This window comes from Lepidochelys kempii, chromosome 8, assembly GCF_965140285.1.
Source record: "Lepidochelys kempii isolate rLepKem1 chromosome 8, rLepKem1.hap1, whole genome shotgun sequence".
NCBI lineage: Eukaryota > Metazoa > Chordata > Testudines > Cheloniidae > Lepidochelys > Lepidochelys kempii.
Window position 1 is genome coordinate 11,357,491 of NC_136387.1, and position 17,414 is coordinate 11,374,904.

At 42.5% G+C, this 17,414-nt stretch overlaps 1 protein-coding gene across 1 annotated transcript; it reads left to right on the forward strand.

The window, feature by feature from the left end:
• Positions 1–122: 122 nt before the first annotated feature.
• Positions 123–15,512, forward strand: LOC140916433 (leukocyte cell-derived chemotaxin-2). Its single transcript, XM_073358082.2, has 8 exons — positions 123–186; positions 1,542–1,638; positions 2,815–2,905; positions 4,199–4,261; positions 9,409–9,418; positions 13,389–13,485; positions 14,665–14,806; positions 15,279–15,512. The coding sequence occupies exons 1-8, from the start codon at positions 123–125 to the stop codon at positions 15,510–15,512; spliced, it is 798 nt and encodes a 265-aa protein (XP_073214183.2).
• The last annotated feature ends 1,902 nt before the right edge of the window (positions 15,513–17,414 follow it).

A 17,414-nucleotide genomic window follows, 5' to 3' on the forward strand; every position in this document is an offset into this window, starting at 1 on the left:
TCACTATCCAGATGCTATGAAAGTGTAAAAACTCCTGTTTATATTGCATGTAGATTTATATGCTACATTCAGACTGCAGCAGGTTGAGTAGCTCCTCCTCCCCCAAAATTAATATAATACACATGGAAAAGAAACCTTTGCTGGAGTTCAACATAATACTGGGACTTGCTCTTACAAGTTTAGCATGTATTGATTCCAGTCTGTCAACCAGTCATCCTACCTCCCACTGAAGTTGAACTTCTGAGGCTGCTGTTACCGTTTAGAGCTGCACCAGTTCTCTGAATGCCCAGCTCTGGAACATGGTGCTGGGTGCAGCTGACACCAGCTCGCACACACAGGCAATGTCTTCTGTACAGATAATCCTACTGAAGGAACCAACCAGGGAAAGGGAGAGCAAAGTACTCTGAGGAATGCATCTCTTACTCTCCATAATCTTCCGAGTTATGGGTTCTGGGTTTTCCATCTCTAAATAGACAGCTGAGTAAGGCCTGTATAATAGCAATGGAAACACCACTACTGATATGAGTATCTACCAACGAATATAGATCTTTTCTAGATAAAGAGATTTTGTAGGAACAGAGGGCTCTGCTTCACACCACTTTGATAATTTTCCCTCTATCAACACACACAAACAAGCGAAGGAGGCAACAGGTTCTCTTTTCCTCAATAAACTCAGGTAACTTACTTTTCTTTTTGGCCTGGCTCAGAACCTGATCTAGAGTCCATTGAAGTCCATGAATGGGCTCCAGGGGAGTTTAGATGAAGGCTGTATAGAAGTAGGGACTTGGAGCTGCTTACTTCTCACTTAGCATTAATGAAACTCTTGCAAGCTGCAAATCCCCAGTTCCGCGGGTCAACTGTGTTGAGAGTCAGGGCTAGTAAAGCTGGAAAAGCAGAAAAGTTATTTATGTGAACTCTCATGCTGCGCTTTGGCAAATTCTCAACATGCAGCTACAGAAAACTATTCTTTTGTTTTCTGACTCCAACAGTGATATAAGTTGACATCTGAATAGGGCAGCATAATAGAAAGCCAACATCCATGGTGTCTTATGACCTCATATGTGTACATTCTTCTACTTCAGAGTGAAATAATGCCCTCAAATCCTCAACTGTTATCAATAAATTTGCATTGAAGGTGGAAGGTAGTGTCTGATCCTTAGCCTCACTTACGGTACACTATTTGGATTGCCGTAGCATCCTTTTAGAGTTCCGTCAGGAAAACTTGTTGGTAGGGTCAGTTACTCCTACCACACACACAAAAAAATTAAATCAATCTTTTCTTCTGAACAGTGTATTCTACTTAAAACTAAAAACCAGCCATTCTACTTATATTAAAGAAATGCAGAGCCATTAGTTTGAGAGAGTCACACACGCAACGTGTATTGGAAAGTGACACATTATAACACAGATTTCTAATAAAATACTAGCATCCACCTAGATTAGCTTCATTAGTTGCACAGCAAACATTTTATATAAACATTTCTGTCCTGTTTAAGGCTAGAAAATTTGCTTCACTTCTGTATATTCCATTTCTTTTCAAGTTGCTGCAGGACCACGGGGACAGATATATGCTAGGAATCCCAGTAACAGAATAAGGAGCTGTGACAGACATGGCTGTGGACATTATGGAGCTCCGAGGTGGTATGCTGAGAGCCCTTTTTTTTTGTGAAGAACGGGATGTTTTGTTTGTTCATTGCTGTTGCTAAAATAATGAAATGTTGACTAAGAACAAAAACTTCTGAGTTTAGCCATCATTTATAGCACTCAGGGCTTGTGAAGTGTGTCAGAAGGACACCACTGCTAAACAATTCGCTGAACATGAACCATGGCAACATCCTTCCAATGTGCATTAATCCCTCATATGATAGAATCACATGGAGAATGGGAGAACTCTGATTAAGAATGGAGAGAGATTTGCAATTATTACAACTGGACTGGAACCTCAAACCCTTCAATCTCCATTGCAGAAAATACAAATCCGAAACACAACTAAGCTAATGATGGTAGCCATAGCTCCTGTGTTGCTTTAATAATCTACATCAGAGGTTCTCAAACTGAGTTGCACTCAGGTGGTCCATGGATAGTTCCCTCTAAGGTGCATGCCTGGGCAGCTGCACACAAGAGAATGAAGGGTCACCCACCTAATTAGCGGAGTCACACAGGCGTGGCTCCACTAATTAGGTGCCTGGATCCTGGAGAAGATGCACATTTAAGGTGAGATGCTGGCTTTGAGGTGAATATGGGGCAGGTGGGAGGGGGCAGTGAGGTGAGAAGAGGAGGTGGGGGGGAATTTGGGACATGCAGGGCTGTGGCGGCCAGAGAAAGAGGTGACTTTCTCCAGCTCCAGGGCTGCGGCTGCCGGGGAGAGATGACCCTCCTTCCCAGCCTCAGATCTCTGGTTGCTGCGGTGGGGGAGAGAGGGAGAGACACCACTCCTTCCCAGCCCAAGCTCGGGGGCTGCCATGGCAGGAGAGAGAGGGCACATCCATCGCATTAGAAAGGTAAGACTACTGATATTAAAATATGAGTTGTGTGCTTTTATTTGTAGAACAAAAAACCCAATTATTATTAAGGTGTTTTTTAAATATAGTGCTTTTCTCCAAAGCACTTTACAATAGTTAGCTAACGGTACAAACAAAATTTGGAAAGATCATTAAGTGGTCTGCCGAGACCCTCAGCAATTTTCAAGTGATCCGCGAAAAAAAGAAACATTGAGAACTGCTGATCTACATGGCGTATCCAGTATCAGGCTTTAAGGCTAATGAATACATGAATCAGCATTGTCTCATTACTTGCACATTTACACATTTTCAGACTTGGAGGAAGAAAGCACCTGGGGATGGACGTAATATGCAGAGACAGATCAACAGTGTATGCACCTTTTAGTGGCATAATTGGGGGACCAGTTAACTCTTATAGAAAGAATAATGCTATTAATAATGGCCTCTTCCTCCGTGGATCAGGAAACTGAAGCTATCATATCTAAATCTTTGATCATCTTTAAATATTAGTCATTAAATACATTCACCTTCCATTCTTAACCAACTGGAGAGCTATGAAAGAAGCACAATCTAAACGAATTTAAGCAAAAGAACTGTACTGAGTAGGCCAAGGCTTGTGTTTCACTTAAAAGGGTCTGGTCCCGTATTAAAATCCAAGTACAATTCATTCACCCTTAAAAACGTAACAGGCCACGTTCTCCATCAACAGGACCAGCAAAATACTCCTTTTCCTCCATAGCTCTCCACCCACTTAAATAATGGGAGAACAATGAGGATCTAAAGCAGGGATCTCAAATTCAAATCATCACAAGGGCCATGTGAGGACTAGTACATTGGCCCGAGGGCCGCATCACTGACACCTGTTCATATAAAGGTACAAAAGCCCCCCACTGCCTCAGCCCCACCCGCCCCACCCCTTCGGCCCTGCCCCACCTCTTCCCACCCCTTCCCCGCCCCCATTCCAACCCCTTCGCCAAAGTCCCCACCCCAACTCCACCCCCTCCCTCCTCCTATTCCAACCCCTTCCCCAAATCTCTACCCCTCCTCTTCTCTGCCTCCTCCCCTGAGTGCGCGGCTCCCTGCTCCTCCCCACTCTCTCCTGGACAGTGCTGAGCACCACCAAACAGCTGTTTGGTGGCAGGAAGCGCCTGGAGGTAGGCAGAGGAGCGGGGACGTGGTGCGCTGGTGGGGGAAGGGGGACAGCAGGTGAGGGGAACTTGGCAGCCGCAGGAAATAACTCTGGAGGGTTGGAGGGGGGTGCGAGGACCTTGGCGGGCTGTAGCAAATAACTCCATGGGCCGTGTGTTTGAGACCCCTGATCTAAAGTGAGGAAACCACAGAGGAAAAAATAGCACAGGGGGAGGAGCATGAAAACATGAAGCTTGAAATATACTGTAGTTTGGGTCCATAAGAAAAAAATCTTCACCTTTTCTCCCTCCTCAAATTGCCCCGCTAATCCCAGTTTCATGAATGCTGTTGGCCAGACTGCAGTAGTGCTGCCAGCACCCATGGCAGTATGAGACTGGAAGACAATCCTCAAATTGCCATAGTACAACCAGCCAAGGAGATCAGATGATGATAAACTTTGATGTTTTCTTTACCCTCCCTAAATCTTTTTGTTTTTCCTCTGCTCCCCTCAAAGTTTCTGCACATATATGTTCTACATCAGGCTGGTTACATACAGAGTTTGAATCAAGAAGGGGCAAAAACTTGGAGTAATGCTGCCAATGCAAAGTGTATATCCTGGTATGATATCTCATGTAAACCCCTCTCACAATTTATAAAACGGAAATGTACATTAAATGGAAATGTACAAAATCCCAAATAAAATTACTTCCCCACCTCCCCAGACAGGCTACATTACAAAAGTATAGTGCATGGGAAACAAAAAGATGTTTTAGACATACAGCAAAATAGAAATGTATATGTCAGTCACAGTAGCCATGTGTCTATCAGTTTGGCTTGCTGGTGCTTATGTCACTATAATCTCATGCTCTGCAATAAACTATGCCAGAAATACCAACCTGTCCATTGCAACCTTTTTTGATATGAATACTTGTTTTAATGTTGTATCTTTGTCTAATACCTAAACTACAATTGCTTCATTATATGCACGGACTTTTGGTATGAGCTCTTTAAGAAGAGAAGTGCTCTCTCTTTTTGCATTTCTAAATGAGTCCAGGTAATAAGAGAAGCAGGACAACCTCTTTATTCCGTTGAAAGGCAGAGAGATTTGTAGAGTCTAAGGGAACAGTTTATCCATCATGCGAACAAAAAGATAATATTTCTATTATCTTTTCATTGTAACTGAAGTTTATAGAGAAGCCCATAAAAATCACTTACACCCCAAGCCAGGCAGTCAGGATTTATATCCTGTGTGTTCTAGTGGTTCTCCCCTGTGCTTTAAAAGGATGCATTTTCCTTCGCCTAATTAGATCAAGGCTAGGTCAGGTATGTCTCCACATGCTGCAATTACACTCACAGTCTCCTCACCTTCCCTTCACTCCACATCTGGTCATCCCACCTCTCCTCTCCTGCCCTGTCCCACTCAGCCCCCTCCCTTTCCCTTTAGCTGACCCCTTCCTAAGTAATCCCCCGCCTACACACACCAATACCACATCAACAACAGGTTCTCTGACTTCTTTCCCAGGCTACAAGCAGCTTCTGTCAAACTGCCATGTGTTTCTTTCATTTCTTCTGCTCTAGAGAAGCAACAACCACCTCTTGCATTGAGTAGCTCAGCAAAGATTAAAGAAAGTGCTCTCACACATGCTTTTCTACTTGTCATCATCAATCTCAAAGCACCTGAGCCTTCTTTGTGCATTCATTATCTCCATTGCACAGATAGGGAACACGCAGCCTGGAATGGCAAAGTGATTTTCCCAAGCTAACAGATGGAGCCGTTTACAATCAATATTTGCATCAGAATAGGGCTTTGTCTTTTGATTATACTTCCCTGAGAACAACAGTAAAACCAATAAAGCCGAACACTTACAATTCCAAAACAAATTATAGCTTCAAAGTGACTTGTGACCAAATCTAGAGGCTGGAAAACTGATCAACGAGGGAAGACTACTGGTTCTTAGTGAAAACCACAATACAAGCAATTGGTGTAACTATCCAAGCTTTTTGAACACAGCTTATTTAGTCCTATATTGGAGTTAAATTTCATTTAGTTTAGTTTTATTTTTGTTGGGTTTTGAGTTTTATTTTTTCTTATTGTTTCTCCTTTTGTATTTTATCATTCTACTAAATCCTAATATAGGAAACAGAAATCACTAAATCTTGTTCTAGTAGCTGTACACATGGTTAGATATTGAGCCCTAATTATTTTTTTAAATTCAACCAATTCACTTTTAAAGGTACAGAATTGAAAATTTACCCTGTGTGATCTGTGCATGGGTGCAATGAATCCTTCTATAAAATCTATTGCTAAAGATAACAAGCTTCCTATTGAGTAACTGCTCAAGACAGAAGCAGCCTTCACAAAACCCCTTTTCATGGGAATCACCTTTTTTAAAATTCTTAAACCAGATTAGGAAAGCATTGAATACAGCTCAGAGGAAAAGTGGTGCTCAGAATCAGTTTCTGTGCCACACTAAACACATTTGACTTACTATCATGAGGTAAAAATCAATACACGCTTCAAAATGTTTAAATCTCCACAGAAGATGGCATTTGTTAAATAACCTCACAAGCACTAGAGGCTTGTTACTAGGGTATCAAATCAAATACCTTCAGTGAAGTGGATGTGTAGGTCTTGGAAGTTATGTTGCATCTAGTAAAGAATAAGGTAAACTCTTAGAATGGCTGTGAACTCTTATGAACTGGCCAGATCCTCAGGTGCTGTAAATTGGTGTTGATCTACTGACTATCCACATATGTAAAGAAGGATCTCAAAAAAAATTCTCCTCGGGGCTGAAATCAAACCAGCAGGCTGGCATTCTAGTCACATTACGTTGTGTAGATTGGCTGGTGTGACTTTGATGAGCTATGTCAGGGGTTGGCAATCTATGGCACGCGTGCACGCTGCGGTCTGCCGGGGACAGCAACGTGCCATTAAAAATCCGGCCCGGCCCGGCCCACTCTTCTCCGCCCACCGTTCTCTCCTTGCAGGGCAGGCAAGCTTCCCCCTGCCCCCGCCTCTTTCCCGAGCCTGCAGGGTTCCTGCCCCTCCTCCTCTTCCTCCCTGCGGCCAATCAGCTGACGGCCCTTGCTACGGAGGGGGAAAGGGCAAAGCGGAGCCGCAGCGGGCTCTCTGCTCCGGGGACCTTAGGGAAGGGGGTGGAATCGGCGTATCCCCTCCAGCCCCCTGCCGTGAGCCGCTCAGGGCAGAGGGCTGGGAGCACCCCCACGACCCCTGCCCGCACCCCCAGCCCTCTGCCCCGACCCCTCCTCACACACACCTGCACCCCCCCACACCCCAGCCCCGTGCCTGACCCCTGCACCCCCCCCACAAACCCAGTCCTGACTCTTGCACCCCCCACACATAGCCAGCCCCCCCACACCCCATGCCCTGACTCTTGCACCCCCCACATCCCCACCACCAAATGAGAGCTCCTGCACACATACACCCACATTCCCACCTCCACCCCTCGCACCAAATGGGAGCTGCCTAGGTAAGCGCTCCACACCCAAACCTCCTGCCCCAACCCTGAGCCCCCTCCCTCATTCTAGCTCCTGGCCAGACCCTGCACCCCCAGACCTGTTCTCAGTGCACTCCCACCCTCATCTCAGTGCAGAGAGAGGAAGAGAATGGGCCAGAACCAGGGAGAAAGTAGGTATCTACTCTATGTGGACAGGGCCGGGACCCCAGACCGGCAGCGGGCTGAGCAGGTCTGGCAGCCGGGACCCTGACTGGCAGGAACTGGCGGACGGAACCCCAGACCGGCAGCGGGCTGAGCCACTCAGCCCGCTGCCGATCTGGGGTTCTGGCTGCCGGCCCCTTGCCAGCCGGGGTCCCGGCCACAGGCCCCACTCAGCCCGCTGCCGGCCTAGGTGAATGGAACCCCAGGCCGGCAGCGGGCTGAGCAGGCTGGCGGTGTAAGATCAGCATTTTAATTTAATTTTAAATGAAGCTTCTTAAACATTTTGAAAACCTTGTTTACATACGACAATAGTTTAGTTATACAATATATAGACTTACAGAGAGAGACCTTCTAAAAAACGTTAAAATGTAGTATTGGCACACGAAACCTTAAATTAAAGTGAATAAATGAAGACTCGACACACCACTTCTAAAAGGTTGCTGACCCCTGAGCTATGCTAATATAGACCAGCTGAATGTCTAGCCTATAACTAATAAAACTGTGCCAGTCAGCGTGCATGCTTTACATGCTCCTCTTCTACTTCTTTTATTTATGATAAGCCAACGTCATTACACCATCTCACTACCCCACTGCCCTCTTTGGTGGTCTCTAAGATAAAATAGACAGACCATATTTTGCGCTTCATTGCCAATGAAGTCAAACTAGACCATTTAGTGAAACTATATTGATATTCTGCCAGTTTAGTTTCATGCGGATAACCCACACACCTCCTGGGTGTGGTGTTCTGTCCCATCTAGTGGCACCGAGACCACTTAGCTAAGGCTGTAGAGCAGACTCATTAATCTCTCTCTTAGAGCTGTAGGGTTTTTAGTGCACGTAGTAGAAGCTCATGCACTAAGCTCCAGAGGTCCCAGGTTCAATCCTGCCTGCCAACAACTGGGTCTGTCAGTGTTACGCAGACAGGATATTTTTTATTAGGTCTTTCTTTAAAAATGTTGTGGCTTCAAGTATATGTAATTTTCCCTCAGCTATGACTGACAATTGGTCTCGGAAAAGAAAACAAAGAGACAACACTGCAAATGAATACAGCACATTTCTTTCTTAATACCACAACTACGAAAGCCCAACAACAATCTATTTTATTGCCCTAGTAACACGAATGCAAATGAAAAAGAGAAGCTAACAATAAAGTGACAGGCTGAAAAAAAATGATTTAGGGCTAGTTTTTGAAAACCAAAAGCAGATGGCTGCTGCCATGGAACAACATAGAACAATAGCTTGAGCCCTGCTCTTCCAACAACCACATAGAGGTGATCCCTAGGCTCCAAGCACTGCACTGGAAAGAGGAAATATAATTAATTACCTGATATCACCAGGCAGCCATCACCTGCTGCTCTACACAGTATGCATGTCAGTGCCAATGCACCACTGGAAAGGAAGAACACCTGGCAGCCCGGGATAATGGCACTTTCCCTCTGAAAGCAGCAGAATATCTAGGGACTTTTTAAGTGCAAGTTTATACTAATCCACCCAGCATTTAACTTTGCCTGCTACATTCTCTGTGATCCCATTGGAAGGGTTATAATGAGCACACACATCAAGGGAAGGCAATAGTGGGTATAGGAGCAGCAAAGCAAGAGAGACATATGGGTTGTGCATAAAAGACCCAGGATATTTTATTGGGTGTGAGTCATCTGCTCTATTTCTTGCAGATCCTCAGGGCTTAGGCACTATATTCTTGGTACCCTTCCCTTTTTTGCACCTTTTTTAATCTTATCTGTTGTAGTTGGGAGGACATGTCGCAAATGCAGATGCTCAAGAGCTGTGCAATTTTTCAGGCCCTTGTTCCAGCTCCGTCTGTTTTTCATGTTGCAAGGGGCTTATTATTGCATTTTCCTTTCACAACTGGTCATATCAACAGTTGTATTTTCTCTTAACATCCCAGTTTCTTAATTTGAGAATTGCTTTACATAGTTTCAAAGCTCAACTCATGTGTGAATGGGTAGGCAGACAGATTAAACCTTTCTAGAACACAAATAGCAAAAGACACAGCGTACATTATAATGCTGATTTTAAGAGAGATTTCTGGTAAAACAGCTGCAAAATGTTCACACACATACTTACTGTTTTTTGGCTAGGTTCCCATTGGTAAGTTAAGATCACTATTTCATGTATTTTCATGAGGGTTTAACAGACTTTTTAGCAGAAGCTTGAATATCAGCTAAATATTCTTGCAGCAAAATCCATCCTGATATATTTAGTTTATGAAGAGTTAATGTAAAACAATATTTTAAAAGACCTATTAACTGACAAAACATAAAGCATCCATGTGCATATATTTTATCAACTATTTGGCATGATTAAATATTTTTTGAATATATTATGTTCATTGTGCTGCATACTTTCATTGTGTTTGTTTAAAGAAATGCCATGAGAATTGCAAAGTTAAGGTTGTTCTAAATTACTCTTAATAGGTCTGAAAACTAGAGTATATACAGCCAGCCAAGTCATTAGCTTTGCATCTAGAGGATAACTTGGGGTGGGGTGGGTGTGGGTGTCGTCTGTGTACTGAGAGGGATATTTGGGCTCAGTCCCTGAAAGTATAATCTAAAGAGGTTAACAAAGTTCCAAATGAAGCCATTTTAAATCAGTATTGGGAAACAATAGAGCCTCGTCTTCTGCTTATCCATGTGTGATAACAGTGAGGTTACTATAAAACCAAATACTTTGAAGATACATGCTACAGAACTGCCAATAGTGACTTGCAACCAAATCTATCAGCTAGCACAGCCTGCTGGTTTGTAATGAAACTACAAGAAATTGTTAGTAAATCTATACAAGCTTTTCAGACAAAGCTTATTAAGTTCTGTATTGTAGTTAAATACATTTAGTTTATTTGTAATTTGTCATTATTTCTCTTTCTGTATTTTATCATTCTAGTAAATCCTAATACATAAAACAAACAACAGACTAGTGGTCATACACAATTGCACACTGAGCCCTAGTTACTTGTTCTACGGTTAGCCAACGCACTTTTCAGATACAGAACTGAAAACTACATTATGCTCTCTGTGCAAAGGGGATGCATACCCTTCTATACAAATGACTCACTAAACAATTTGGTTCCTACTAAATAAATACTAAAGATAGTAGCTGCCTTCACACTATCCATTTTCATGACAATACCAATAGACTGTCAATGGGATTTTGGCTCCTAACTGCCTAAATCACTTTTGAAAATGAGATTCAGGATCCTAAATTAGTAAGGAAGCTGAGCACCGCATTCAGAGTCTGTATCCAGATGCCTTCCACATGCCTCTGTTATGCAAGCTGAGCAACTATATTTGCCTTCGTTGAACTATGGGTATGAATTTAGGCACCTGATTCCCACTGAAATCTATGGGAGCTAGGGGCCTAAATACTTTAAGGATCTGCAACCAGCTCACTACCCCATTTCTCTTTGGTTGTCTCTAAGATTAAATATTGTAGATCATATTGTGGACTTCATTACCAATGAAGTCAAGCTAGTCCATTCAGTGTGACTAGACTGCCATTGTATACATTTTGTCTCATACCGGTGGAGAATTTTTTGAGCTCCTGTATATTATAAAAATACAAGACTTTTTAATTTTCCATCAGCGACTAATTACAGTTGGTTTCAAAAGGTGACTGCTAAATGGACGCAACGCTGCAAATAAATGCAGTACATTTCTTTATCTCATAACTGTACAAAGCTCAAAGCACAATGCATTAATTCTCTTTCACTACATCCTTGGCACTAGGGAATCAAAGAATGTCAGTTTATCAGAGAAGCTAACAACAAAGTGACAGACTGCGAAACACCATTTGGGGCTTCTTCTGAAAGCAACCAGCAGATTATAGCTGCCACAGAATGAGGTAAAACAGCAGTTTGAGCCCTGCTCTCCGAAAACCAAATGTTGGTGATCCCTATGCACCAAGCATTGCACTGGCTCTAATTTCATGAATGTTAATAGCCAAAGTATGCAGCACAATGAAAGGCTTAAATAACTCAGCACCAGTAGAGCTGAGGGAATACCTATTGACCTACACCCCTACAGAACAGCGGGTAGGAAATCACCAATATTCCTGAAGTGCAATCCTGACTAATCACGCCTTTGCCATGGAAGGCCCATGACTTCTGATCCATCGCTTCTCCAGGCACAGATATACTTTTGTGACATTTCTCGCTACAAACTGACAGTTTGTGTTCATTGTAATTTGTGGACTTGTTGCACATACTGCACTGTACAGAATGCACAATAGCTGGGAACATGGAGGGGAAAGGTAATTGTCCCGTACCACCATGCTCCACACAGTTTACATGCCAGAGCCACTGAACCACTCTTCTATTTCTCATGAACCACAGGGCATAGGCACTACTTTGAGTTCCACTCCCCTTTCTGCCACCTCTCTTGGCACAATTACAGCCCCTCATCACAAGCTGTGCAATTTCTCAGGCTGTTTCATTTGTCTGATTTTATGTGGCAAGTAGGTAACTATTGCACTTGACTTTCAACAGTTGTATTTTCTGTTAACATCCTAATTGCCTAATCTGAGAATACTGCCTTATATCGTTTCAATACTCTACTCAAGTCTGATTGGCTGGGAAGACAAACAGCCTTTGTAGAACACACAAATAGCAAAAAGACTATACATTATAACTTTGATTTGATAGAGAACTCTGGTGAAACAGGTGCAAAATGCTCACATTCAAAATGATTGTTTTTGCTGGTTTGGTTTCCTCTGGTAAATTAAGATTATGTCATACATTTTCTTGATGCTTTTATTTCAAAACAGACTTTGTAGTAGAAGTGCATCAGGTTTACTATTAACTAAATATTCTTGTAGGGAAATCTATCCTGGAGTATTTATTTTATGAAGAGTTAATGTAAAATACAATGTTTTAAAAATCTATTATCTGAGAAAATAAAAAACGTGTGTCAGTGATATGGAGTTAGTGATTTGACACACTAAGTGGTTTAAAGAATGTAAATTAGTTTTTGAGACCTAAGAATACAGGTATATACAACCATCCAAGTTATTAGCTATGCAACATAATAGCTATGCTGTTAGATAAAATCACATTGAGAAACTCTTGAGATTTAGAGAAATGACCCAGTTCTGATCTCACTCCAGTTTAACTTAATTGATTTATAACCAGAATGAAATCAGAATCAGGCCCAAAATCTCTAGCCTAGTCCACACAAGGTCTTTCTGTAAATTTCCTACAGTGAACCCAGGAGAAATTCCAGTAGTAGAATCAGGGGGGTTCAACAATAGCTGCATTGCATTTTAATCACACTGTGGCTAGAGCTGCCCTTGGCAAAGTTGGATAACAGGATGGTTGGAAGACCAGTGATCAGTCTACAGTAGCTTTTTTGCTGTTTCCAACAGTAGTAGTAACTGTAGGAAATTTTAAGAAAAATCTAGCACAGATAAAGCCTCATTGTGAAAACTAGGGTTGAAAACTAGCAAACAGCCATAAAATGTTTTGTGAAGCACTCTTCTGAAGGTCAGCATGATGAAAACCCAACATCTATAACCTCCCCCATTATATACTCTTCTATTTAAGAGCTAAATGAGGTCCTTAGATCCTTGATTAACATCAATACATTTCCACTGAAGGCGTCTGACCCTTAGCCTAAGTTAATTATTTGTATTGAGGTAGCAGCTAGGAGCCGTAGTAATGGACCAGGATTCCATTGTACCAGTGCTGTACAAAACAATAAAAAGTTAGTTAAGGAGGCAACAGTGAAGCATGGTAACCTTTTTAGGAGTCTATAAAGAAACTTGTTGGTGTCATTTTTTTTTTTAGGTGTAAGAATAACTAAATAAATAAAAAAATCAAAGTCTTGTCTTCTGAACTGTGTATTCCACTTAAGACAAATACATCTGCTTCCACTAAGTTAAAGAAAGAGCCACTGTTTTGTGCAAGACACACAATGTGTATTGGAAAGTGACACTAACAGATCACTAATGAATTTCAATTTCTTATTTTTAATCAATTATTTGCACAGAAAATATTTAATATGCAACATTCTGTCCTGTACAAAAATAGAAAATGCACTTACTTTTGTGCATTCCATTTCTTCTTGAGTTGCTGCAGGACAATGGGCACAAATCTCCAATGGGAATCCTTGGAACAGCATAAGGGGCTCTGATAAGTATCGCTGTGGATATTGTGGACCTCCAAGGTAGTATAATTTGGACACAGGGTTTTTGGTAATGGCTTTTTGGGGTTGTTCATTGTTGCTTAAATAATAAGAATGCTAATAGAGAACAAAATAGACTAGCGAGCTTAGCCGTCTTTTCCAAGCATTTAAGGCTTTTGAAGTGTTAGAATAACACTGCAAAGCAATTGACTAAAGAACAGAGTGAATGTCCTTCCAATGTGCAGTAGACCTCATCTGGTAGAATGGGAGTAGAAGTTGTCTTCAGATTCATTCATTCATTGGCTTTCATTGATGAGGCTGTCAAACAATTGTCCCAAACTACTTTAGTGCCACTTCAGTTTATTTTTGTGATAGGGACCGGACACTTGCCCAGTAGGATCTGGTCTGGAACCACCAGATAATTTCCCTTTTCTGTTGACTGTTGCTATAGATCTGGGGCAGAACTGAACCAGTTAGTAAAAATGATATGGTCTGTAATCTCACTTCCAATCAGCTGAGTCACCTCAATCTCCCAGCTCATGGGTGAGATGATCAGATAGTGTAAATCAGGATAGCTTCAATTAAGTTCCTCATTGCATTTACAGCAGTGAAAGGTCTCACTTCAAGTGTTCTTTTTAGCTTCATATGTAAGTGGACAGACAGCTAAAATCTCTAATTTCATGGTGCTAACGGCCGAGATGGTCAACTTTCCATAAAATATTTTTGTTTGTTTTAATGAAAGATTTCTTTGCCTCACCCCTAACACAAGCGAAAGAAAATTTCCATTTTGTTCATAGATTTTTTTTCCTGGATTTTCGCTGAGAAACAAAATCTCCAAAGTGTGATTTTTGTTTGTTTATTTTGCTTTTTTTCAGTTTTGACAGAGGAAAATATTTCAGTTTAGGAGTTTCTTTTTTTCTTTGTTTAGAAAGCTGGGAAAATGCCACACACAAAGATTGAGGGAACATTTAAAAACAATTCATAATAAAATCCATTTTTTACCAGCTCTGCTTAGTAGTTGAGAGTTTTGCAATAATTTAAACCTAGATTGAAACTTCAAACTTTTCTACTTCCATTACAGAAATACAAATTTTAAGTGTAAATAAGCTAAAGCTAGTTCATTTTGCTTTAAAGAATCTACCTGGTACATTGTAACAGGCTTTATGGCTGGAGAACATGTCAATAAGTAGTGTCATTACTTACATATGTCCATATTTTCAGAAATGGCAGAAAGCACCTAGCAGTGATCGTTAAATGCCAGGATGGATCAGGAGTGTATGCTCCTTTTAATGGCCTGATTGTGAGATGCATTAAACCCTTTGGAAATAATAATGCCATTGATGATGGAATCTTACTCAGTGAAGTAAAAACAGGTAACTGAGCTACCATAGATAAAAGTCTTTGATAAACTTTAAATACTGGTCATTAAATAATTTTACTTTTCTAGGCAATTGTAGACCTATGGAAGAAGAACAATCTACACAAAAGTTAAAAGCTAAGCAAAGCATAACTATAGAGTAGGCCAAGGCCCATGTTTCACTCAGAACTGTCTGTCCTGTATTCAAATCCAAGTACAACACATTCACCCTTAAAACAGTACAACGTCTCCATCAACAGGACCAGAATACACCCCTTTCCCCCTATAGATCTCCACACACTTAGATGATGGAACAAAATGAGGACCTAAAGTAAGGACAACCTTGTAGAAAGGGGAAAGTAGTATGAGAACAAGGAGCTTGAAGTATGCCATGGTTAATTTAAGGGGGGGAAAAGTCTTTCCCGCCATCCCTCAAAAATACCAACCCTGAAAATCTTAATTTTATGTATGCTGCCAGAGTAGACATAGCCAAGAGGATCTGATGTCTATCAGAACGTTGACTCTTCCTTTATCCTCCCCTAAAGGTTCTTGCATAAAACTGGCCTTTATCAGGCCATTGAGAAGCAGAGGCTGGATCAGGAAGGGATCTAAAATTGGAGTAATGATGCCAATGCAGAGTGTGTATCCTGATATATCATCTCATGTTCGCATCCAGAACTGTGACCACTCAAATCCTACTGGCAACTTATAAATGAAAACTTACATTAAATGGAAGTGTACAAAATCCCAAATAAAATCTGAGCAACCAAAAGTGAGGTGTTTTTTTTTCCCTACCCCCCATAGAAAATCTACCTAAAAATTTCGTCCATGGGAAGGAAAAGACATTAGCGCACACAGCAGAGTAAAAGTGTACATAGTGTGTGTAACACGGCCTGTAGTGACTCAAAGAATGTACCAACCTCAGGGCAGACTTAAGAAACAGGGCACATACCCAGTGATGAGCTGCCAAAATCTTAGCAACCGGTTTCCTCCTCACCACATGAGGGGGTCCTGCCCCATCCAAACCCCGCGTTCCTTGATGCCCCTCCCAGGACCTCTGCCTCATCCAACCCCTTCCCCTGTCTGCCCCCAGAACTGGGCAGGAGGGTCTCGTGGGCCACCGTTGTGGGTGCCCACCCCACCCCGCCCCTAAGAGCCAGAGGGACCTACCAGGGGGCAAGCTGGGGAGTCCCAGCGGCACTTATCTGGGGCAGCTCCCGGGAAGCATCCGGCAGGTCCCTCTGGCTCCTAAGGGTGGGGTAGCGTAGCTGAGGAGGAGCAGGGGGAGCGGCTGCTTCCCCTACTGATCACATCAAAAGTGGCGCCTTAGGCACCAACTCTGTGGGTGCTCCGGGGCTGGAGCCCCCACAGGGAAAATTTGGTGGGTGCAGAGCCCCCACCGGCAGCTCCCCGCCCAGCCCCAGCTCACCTCCACTCCGCCTCCGCCCCTGAACGCGCCGTCCCGCCCTGCTTCTCCGACCTCCCGCGAATCAGCTGTTCGCGCGGGAAGGCCGGGGAAGGCTGAAAAGCAGGCGGTGGCTTTGCGCTCAGGCCCAGGGTTATTCACGTAGCTGGAGTTGTGTAACTTAGGTCAACGTACCACAGTAGTGTAGACATCACCTTAGAATTCACCAACCAATTATCAAGTGGAAACACTGCATGCACTGTAACAGCCTAACCGTGGAGTCACGGACAGTCTACTTGTGTATGCCAATCTATCTCGCTACCCAGAGGAGCGTATTTGTGTGATACCTGGCCACTAACACCAAGAATCACAGCAACATTCAGGTTACTCCCAGCTCCAAAGGAGCAGTCACTTACCCCAGTCAATTGCACCTTAGATCTCACATCAAAGGCAATGAATATAAAGATTCATTAACTAGGAAAAGGAAATTAGAGTGTTATTTACAAGGTTAAAGCAGGTAAACGTGTACACAAATGGAGTTACAATTTAAGTTTCAAAAGGCAATAGAAGCCTCTATATTCAGCGAGCTCTATATGTCCTTTAGGGCTAACTCAGGCTAAGCAACTGGGGATCTCTTGTTTATGCCTAGAAAATCCCCATCCCCACTTCCCCTGAGTCCAAGCACAGAGATTAATCAGTTCCTTCAGGTTAGGGTTTTTTTCTCTCTCTCCTGCTACATGCCCTGAGCTGCAAACTCCCAACAGGAGGAATCCACTCACAAGACTCGTCTTCATGGGGGAGGGTAGAACACACATCGTTTGTCCTCTTTAATGCCCCACAGTATCTATGTCTGGTGTCAATGGACCTTTCCTGTTGGGCAGAATGTAACACCTTCCATTGCATATCAGTACCTCACTTTAATTAATGTCCCTCTTCTGTCTGGTGATTTACATAATCTCAGAGGCTCACAATATAACCGCTCAAATATTACCTTACAATATAGGTGTGACATTCTGTACCTCATGGGAACACCCCACACCACCATGTTCATCCTTATAAAATGATTGTGTGGTATCTAATGCAAAGTTTGTCGTGTCGTCTGTCTTCGGAAGGCTCATGATGCACGGAGCATTGTTATTATAGTGATGTTATAGGTTGTAATTTCATGTATATTGTTATTAGGCTGAAAATGTGTCTTCATGGCTTAAA